Raw genomic sequence first — 8,748 nt, 5'->3', positions numbered from 1 at the left:
AAAGCGGCAGCAGGTTCCCTCTTGCTCTGTTCTCAGCAGACACAGTGTCCTCCAGGCACAGTGGGGGAGATGATGTGTACAGAAAATGATGCCCCTGCTCCCTGAAGACCCTTTCCTGGGTTCATGATATGTGAATTCATGCCTGATTCATGTCCACAGCCTCCAGGGAATGACTGGCAAACTGTTTTGCCACAGGGCATGATCCATCCCCTACCATCCAGCCCAAACAGATCCCCAGTGGACCCACCCTGTATTGTAGCTCCTGCCCTGAGGTCTCCCAGAGACAGCAGGCACCCCAGCTGACACAGTCCATCTGGACTCCAGCCCAGTGCTGCAGGCAGTGAAGATGCATGTCCAACTTGCAGGAGGAAAGGCAACAAAATCTCCCCAGGGAAGAGAAGGAACTGCTTCTTACCTGTTCCCTGGGACACTCCTTGGACCTTGGGATCAAGTTCTCCCTGGACCTGTGCTGACAACAGAGATACAAGGGCCAGAAGAAACCTTATAGCCAGCAACTGCAGGGCCATCCTGGCGTGAAGTCCCCAGGCAGGACCGAAATCTCAGCCCCACTTGCTGCCTCTGAGCTCAGGCATCCGTAGCTGACTGCAAGGCTTGCAACCGCAGGAAGGAAACAGACACAGCTCCTCATGAGATGCAGGAGGCTTCCTCTTTGGGCAGGGAACCTCCCATCACTGTCAGCACTTCTGCCTTTTGCTTTTTACACCCTAGGAGCATCCAAGCTCTGGGACTCAACAGAAGAAACCTTGTTACCAAGATCGCAGAGTTCCCCCCAAAACCTTCCCAGTTACTGTTTCTTAGGCAATATCCAAGTGCCTCCCAACGACACTGTGTGGGTTTTAGAGTGATGATGAGTCACTTCCCGTCTATGATTACAGGAGATGGGGGACCTCTGAAAAACCACATAAAGAGCTAGCCAGAAGCAGGGATCAGAATGGGGACATGAACTGCAAGTACCTCAACATCTGAAACAGTCTATGGGCCTTCTGAAAGAAATGCTCAGCTGACACCCTCTCTCATCCTTCCCTGCTTCTTCATCCACAGCTACCTCCTCCTCCTGTGGCTCCTCAGCCTGGCAGCACTCTCCTCTGTCCTCAAGAATGCAAACCACCCTGCCCTACAGTGAGAGCTGAGTGTTTGAGGAAACCCTCAGGACTACTAAGCCATCCCCCTTGCTCCTCAGCAGCCACTTCTTTTCTCTTCCTCTAGAACCTCCCATCGACCTGGCATGTCTCAGATTCCACAGGGCTGGGTGATCAGACATGGGGCCCTGCAGAGGCACAAAGACCTTGTCCCCCAGCTTTGCCTAGGGCACATGCACCGAACATGCTCATATGGAGAATGAGTGGAATGGGGGCACCACTATTCGCTGGTTCCCGACACATATCCCATCCAAACGCGTCAGATCTTCCCAACACATCCTGGAAGGCCTGGTGGTGCTGTCAACCACAGCTGCAGGCCACAACAGCCCTGCTCATGGCTCCCCTCAAGAAGGTGCTGTTAGTTCAGCACCTCGGGGGAGCAGGACCTCACAAGGGCAATGAGGGGACTAGGCAAGAGTTGGGGGGGGCAGCAGGTAGCCCACTCCAAAACACAAGCTTTTATTGATTGTCCAGACAGAGCAGATGGAGTTAATGAGGCTGACAGCCCAGTGTCTGACTGGGTATGGGGATATGGAGTGGGAAGCAGGGCAATCCAGAAGGTGGCAACTGTTTTCCCCGATCCCAACCCTGATCATTGTCCTTTCTCAACCAGCAGCAGCCACAAAGGGTTGAGCTGCTCTTCCTGCCTCTTCTCAACACCCATCAAGAGCAGTTCCATCAGGCACGAAGATCACACACCAGCAACAGTCCATAGGAAGCAGATGCTTTGTTCCCAGGGGCCAGTTGTGGGTACCGTGATGATGGGCAGGCAGCTCACATGAAGGACTGTCAAAACATGTCTTTACCAGCACATGCAGGTCGTCCCAGGCTAAAGAAAAAGCTGGAGAAGAGAGAGGTCGTCTCCTGGTGGTGTGCTCCTCCTCAAGGAGAACCTTCACACTGTCCCTCAGCCTCTAGGTTGCAACGCATATCAGCAGGTTTGGTCAGGTAGAAAGACAACACTGAAGCAAAAAACCATGACACCCTGTATTCAAGGTTTTGAAAAGCCCAACACACATCCAGCTTGTCATACCCAAGTCCGGGGAACTCAGGTGAGCTTTTGTGCTCAAGTGCAGGAGAAGGAGATGGAAATATTCCAGGCAACACATGGAGCTGGAGAAGAGAGTGGTTGATTGCCCCATTTTCCAGCAGTGTGCCCCTCTCTAAGGAGAGCCTTTGGGCTGTCCCTCAGCACCCAGGCTGGACTGGACACCAGCATCCCACGGGGTGGGAGAGAGAGCGGCTGTTGGAGGTGATGCTGGGGCAGCAGCAGCAGCCAAGATCAAGCAGATCCCAAAGGCTGCAGGATGTGGATGCCCCAAGAGCGCAGTCAACTGCACCTCACAAAATGGGAGATGAGCACCTACACCCCCAGAGGGCGGCACAGACCAACACAGAGGTCCAATTAGGCATAGTGGAGACCGTGCCTACATGCCCCGTGTAGGATGGGAGGAGGGAAAGCAGCAACCCAAAGCATTGCACTGAGAGCCTGCAGCTCTTCAGGTGTGCTTCCTCAGGGCTGCTGAAGGCTGGAAAAGCCTACTCCAAGCTCCTTGTGAAGATTCATGGGGTCAGGATTTTCACACACAAGACAAGGACGAACCACGACAAGGTGGGAGCTGTCGCGGGCCAGAAAGCCCCTGTGAAATAAAACAGTTTATTATTGGTTGTTCAGATACAGCAGCACAGCTTCCAGGGCAACACAGCTGGGCCAAACTCAAGCAGAGGACAGGGTCTAGATGGATATAGGGATATAGAGTGGCGAAAGAGGGGTTGGGATCCAGTCTCAGGGGACAGTTGCAGGCACCAGGATGCTGGTGAGGTGGCTCTGCCAGAGCACTGGGGAACTACCAGACCACATCCTCTTTGGTGCAAGCAGGTCATCCCAGGCCTTGAGCTGCTCCTGTGCTGTGACAGAGGATTCTGGAGCCTGATGAGGGAGAAAATTTGAGAGGGAGCAATAACCCATGACAAGCTTCATGGCTCTGCCTGCAGTGGTGGAGGAGCAAGCTGCAAGAAGGGAAGGGCCACCATCACTGATGCCTGCCCCAGCTTCTTCTGTCCCTCACTGCTCTGACTGTCTCCTGAAGACTCCATGACAGGCAGGGGCTTGGGCACTGGCTCTCCAGCGTGGCCACATTTACCTGTGGAGACCAAGGGCACCAGGACAGAGGCTGCTGTTAACTCAGCAGCATGGGGAGCTCATGCACACCATCCCAGATGCCAGTCTACACTCCCTGTGTGCCATGTGTGGAACACAGGCAGGGCAATCCATCTCCTACCTGCATCTTTCTGTGCCAGAAAAGTCTTGATCACGCAGTAATTATCCTCATGTACGTTCTCATAGGGCTGGAGCTCTGGGGGGACAAGATGGCAGAAACAACCTGAGGACTCTGGGGCTGAGGAGAAGGAGCAGGGCAGCCTGAGGCAGGCAGCATCACTGGGGGTTCCAGGGCACCCTGGGACACACACCATCAGGGCAGCAGGGCTGGGAAGAGGTGCTGCCTACCCCAGACAAAGTGAGCACGAGGGGCAGCTCCCAACCCTCATCAGCACCACAGGGGAACCCCAGCCAGGAGCTGCTGGAAGAGGTACTGGAGCAGGCTCTCAGCTGGGATTAGCAGATGTGGGACATGCTGGTCTGGCAGGTCAACCAGAGCCAGCTGGGCTGCCTGCAGCCACCTCAGAAAGCCAACAAGTCCCTCCTGAAATAGACCTGCTCCCCTCCCACCTCCAGCTCTACAGTCATCTCTGTGATGGGGTCCTACCTGTGTAATCATCCTCCTCAACTTTGCTGGGCAAGACCTTCTTTTTCCTGGCAAGGCAAAGGGCAGCCCTGAGTCAGGGGAGAGGCTGATGTGGGCCCAACTCTGCTGAACCCAGCAGCAAAGGCTTGGAGGGTTCTGCCCACCCTCCCTCTGGGTTTCTCCAGAGTTGGCAGGCATTGCCCACCCACCCCAGGGGACAGCAGTGGTGGCAGCAACAGCAACAAGGGGAAAGGGTCTCTTAGTACACATGGTCCTTGTCCCAGTCCTGGGGAAAACACTTATGAACCCCTGCTAGGAGCCCTAGAGGCAAAATATGGTAGAACCAGCCACCTGCATCCTCTGCACCCAGAGAAGGGTATGAGCAGCTGGGGACCCCCTCTCCATCCCCTCCCAGCCCATGGCACAGCATGGCCTGAAGCAGAGTCAAGACTCCAAGTCTCCTGCCAACTCACCTGGACAGCACAAACCACAGGATCCCTGCAGACAAGGGGACCAGCACCAGCACCACCACGACTACCGTGACCGCTGACCCAGGCCATGGGCCCAGAGGCTGCCCTGCAACTAAAGCAGGGACAGGAGTGGGTGCCACAGCCTGGGCCATGCACCACCGAAGGCCCCAACATTGGCACTGGGTGTCTGCACATGTGTAGAAATGTGTGTCCATGCTCTACTGCCCTGGCTGCTGCAGGGACAGGCAGCAAGGCATAGTCTTCCCCTGTCACCATGTGTGCTTGGGCAGGGCAGATGGAGGCTCTGGAGCACAGGGACTTGCCCCATGTCCCCAGCTGGAGGGTCTGGCAGACTACTCAACCATCCTGCACACAGGAGGAGGACTCACAGACCCCGGCTCTGCAGCCCTAGTGCTCTCTGACCTTGAGCTGCCCATGCACCCAAATGCAGGGGGCAGGTCTCCTATCAAAGGTCCAAACAGGAGCTGAAGCCATGCAGCTTCTCTGGGGACCTTGCAAAGCAGGACTCACCCAGCCTCACACCCACTGCTGAGCTGAGGGAGGGTGCTTGCACTCTCCCTGCCTCTGTCTTGGTGGGGATGAGGAGGGTGCACATGTGGGTCTGGAAGCTGCTCCAGACTCAGCACTCACTCCCAGGGAGGCCACCCCAACCAGACCCAGCACAGAAGAACCATTACCCAAGACGTAGGCTTGAAATTCCAGCCTTGATGCAGCCCCAGCACCAGCTGTTGTGAGGCCCTGCACAGTCACCACGTATTTGCTTCCAGCTGTCTGGCGGGGGGTGTACTCAGTCACCGACTGGTTCACCAACACCTGCTTGAATTCAAGGAAGCTGTCGTCGTCTGCTCTCATGGTGGTGATGTTCAGCTGGAGGAAGGACAGTGAGTTGGTAGGGAGTAGCACCAACATCCCGCTCCTGCACTGGGCGGGAGCTGTGGAGAGGGGCTGCTGCTGTTGGTGGGACCTGGCCCCACCAGAAACATCAGCAGTGTACAGCCTATAGGCCTTGGTCAAGGAGGGTTCATGCCTCTCCTCAGGCTGCCTGCACAGAGCTCCAGGTGGGGAGATGCCTGGCAAGCTGAGGGAATCTCTGGGCACTCCGTGGTCCCCTGGTACCTGGTATCCAGTGATCTCCCCTTTGCAGGAGGGCAGCGCCTTCCACCTGAGAGATCCCAAGGTGGGATCCAGCCTCAGATTCTCTGGTTTGTCTGGCACTGGAAGCACAGGAGGACAGGATCATGCATGGGGCTGGCAAGGATTTGTCCCCCACAAAGGCTGCATGTGCTGCTGCAGCAGCAATGGTGTGGTGATGAGGGGAAAACTGAGGAGGACATGCGCCCTGCTGTAGGGCCCTGCACAGCCCCTTCCCCCCATCCCCACAGGTTCCAAGCAGCTCCAGTCCCAAGAGCTGACAGGACAGAGAGGATGTCTGGATGAGTTTCAGGGTGAAGGGCATCTTTCCATTTCATGTAAACATACCTGATTCCTTTGTCCTGAGGAACCGTGTGTACAAGATTGTGCTGGGCAGCAGGGAGATAGTGACACTATAAACAGTGAAGGGCTGCAAAGGTGGGCATGTGAAAGTTCCCTCTTGACCTTGTAACATCTCCTCTCCCTTCACCTCCTTAGCCTCACAGGGAGGAGAAGAATGCCCCTCCAGTCGGCACCTGGCCCGAATATTCTGGCAGGTGTCAGGGAGCATGCAGGTCCAATTCAGTTTGATGCTGGTGCTGGTAATCTTCAGGGTCTCAGGAACAACCTGGAGGACATCTGTGAAGGGAATATTCCCAGAGGGTCACTCTCTTCCCTTTCCCTCCAAGCTTTGACACCAAACTCCATCACCCCCACTGTTCCCTCACTAGCCTGTCCCCAGCACAGAGTGGACATGGACATTTTGCCTTCTCCCAGACTACATTCAGGCACTGCCTGCACCTTCCTCTGGCCCTGGACCATCCCCAGGGGTGCTCTAGGCGCTGCAGTGACTGTGGGATGGTAAGAACAAGCACTGGTACCCACCCTGCAGTTGCCACCACCCTGGGGCTACCCACTGATCTGGTGACTGGTCCATTTCCTACCAGCAACGACTTAGCCAACAAATTCAGCAGCCAGAGGAGGGCCCTGCCCTTCTGCTCCTGGGCTATCATGTCCTTCTCCAGGCAGACTCCTCTGGCCTGCCTGGGCACGATGTCTGGTGCTTTATATCCAGTGGTGAGGATTTGTCCCCTTCAGCACTGTGCAGGGTGCCCCAGCTGCCAGCAGTGCGGACACAAACCTGGGATGCATCCAATAATTTCCTCTGGAGTCAATGCCCATGCCACACCCTGACCATCCCAAGCATGGGGCACTGATGCTGTGGCACACATGCAGCCCTGCTCTCCATGCCTGGGGAGAGCACTGGGAGAGTGGCAGGCTCGCTTACTTACCCACACAGGTCAAGCTCTCCTCCATAGGGTGCCAGCTGCCTGTGCCATTCCTCACTATCCAGCCACTGCGACCAATCGTGGAACCTTTCCTTGGCTTCAGTTTCACACACTTGATCTCCATGGGTGGAGGCCTGTGCCCCTCAGGACATCTCACATTCACCACTTCATTTGGGTTGAAGGTCTCCTGTTCTTGGTCAAAGATAAACCTGGAGTCCCACTGAGGCTTCTGGCATTTCTCTGCACCAACAAGATGGGAAGATGTTAGCAGGGCTGAGGGTGGCTCCACCAGGCATGCCAGGGGATGGAGCAGGGCATCCCCTGCCCTGGCCCAGCAGGGCAAAGGAGAGAGCTCCAGGACACTGCATAGAGCAGCCCTTCCACACCACATTCTTGGAAAGGGAATGAGAATGAGAAGGATCGCACACTTCTTCCCCCAGACCCCTGGGAAAGGCCAAGAGGAGCTGGAGTCAGGGACCAGGGGCACCCACAAGGGGTTCATGCTGTGTACAAAGCCTGCCCAGAGACTGATGGACCAGAATTTAGCCATGGTGCCCTGTTTGTCCCTCAGGGAGGATGACAACACCCTGACTCCTCCTGAGAAGGCATAAAGCCTGAGCCCCAAAGCTGGGTCTGCAAAGACAGCATGCAGCAGGGGTTGAGAGGGGGGACCAGCATGTGAGGAGGAGAGGAAAAGTGACACCTCCATCTGCTAGGATGGGACCCCTTGGCAAGGCTTTTTGGGATGAGTCTCTCCTTGTGGGTGAGTGTCAGCCTGGGCTGGGACCCATCCAGGCATGTGGTGGACAAGGATGTGCCAGAATTCACTGGAGGAATTATCTCAGGTATCAAAAGTACTGAGATCCCACCGTCCCCAACAAAGCATCAGAAGTGCATCTCTGGCCACAGTGGTGATGGTGGAAGCTCAGAGATGGATGAAAGGGGCAGGATTTGACCACAGAGCTTTGTAAGAAGCACCTCCTGACACCCTGCTTACCAATGCACTCTATGTTCCCCTCAATGTGAATCCAGACATCACTGCTTTTTCTCCCCAGCCACAAATCTGCATTTAGAGATCTAGAATAATTCCACGGCTGAACCCTCTCTGCACATTTGATGTGAGTGAAAGATGGCTGGGAACCATTGTTGCAGCTCAGAGTCACTACTTCATTCTTTGTGTAACTCTCACGGGCTGGTGCCATCTGGAGTCTGGGGTCCCACCAAGCAGGCCTTTGGCATATTTCTGTCAGAGGAAAAATTGAGTGAGGAGTATTTCTGGGAAGTGATGAAATGAGGCTTGGGACAGCTCTCTCTTCCTTATCACTCTGACCGTTCACACTGACACTCACAAAAATCCCTTTACTCCCACCATCTTCCCAGACACTGTTCAAGGGCACAGGGTTTATTCTCACCACATCTCCAGGACTCTCAAGCCTTCCTTGGATTCTACCCACACATGGGGTGTTTGAGCCTGCATTCTCTTGGGTCCCTCCTGCTGAGGCGAGCCATGAAGCAGTGATAATATTCCACACCAAGGATAACTCTCCAAAGATAACCCAAATCCCAGAGAAGCTTCCCAGGAAAACAAGCAATGTAAAGTGCAAAAGCCTCAAGCTGAACATCTGCAGCTATTCCTCCTCCTCCAGCTTCATAGGTGCAGCTCACCATGTAGAGGCAGGAAACGCTGGCCAGGAAGGGTTCCTGCCTTTGAACCCCTCCCAAGGAGCACAGATCCCAGCAGGCACTCACAGCAGGGTGCTGGGACAAGAAGAGCCTCATCACTTCAGGACACAGAGGAAAGCCAAAGTATCCAGGTCTCCTGTTCCCAGACTATCGCCCAGTGAGGGCTGAAGCATGACCATGTCACAGAGGGTCTGATGGCAGGTCAGGACCCCAGGTCAGGGTGATGCAGGGCTGTGCTTACCCTTGC

At 55.3% G+C, this 8,748-nt stretch overlaps 1 protein-coding gene across 1 annotated transcript in view; it reads right to left on the bottom strand.

Moving 5' to 3' along the window:
* LOC108499304 overlaps positions 1–8,748 on the bottom strand; it is a 19,659-nt gene that overhangs the window by 6,465 nt on the left and 4,446 nt on the right. Inside the window, exons 2-9 of the mRNA XM_017818996.1 lie at positions 7,816–8,061; positions 5,878–6,168; positions 5,515–5,612; positions 5,076–5,265; positions 4,381–4,483; positions 3,929–3,975; positions 3,443–3,517; positions 3,230–3,304 (exon numbers count right to left, since the gene is read on the bottom strand). Coding sequence (XP_017674485.1) covers positions 3,230–3,304; positions 3,443–3,517; positions 3,929–3,975; positions 4,381–4,483; positions 5,076–5,265; positions 5,515–5,612; positions 5,878–6,168; positions 7,816–8,061 — 1,125 coding nt within the window. The remainder of the gene's footprint in view (positions 1–3,229; positions 3,305–3,442; positions 3,518–3,928; positions 3,976–4,380; positions 4,484–5,075; positions 5,266–5,514; positions 5,613–5,877; positions 6,169–7,815; positions 8,062–8,748) is intronic.

This window comes from Lepidothrix coronata, unplaced genomic scaffold (genome assembly GCF_001604755.1).
Source record: "Lepidothrix coronata isolate B3197 unplaced genomic scaffold, Lepidothrix_coronata-1.0 Scaffold72, whole genome shotgun sequence".
Lineage (NCBI taxonomy): Eukaryota > Metazoa > Chordata > Aves > Passeriformes > Pipridae > Lepidothrix > Lepidothrix coronata.
This window is presented reverse-complemented; position numbering and strand designations above follow the sequence as displayed.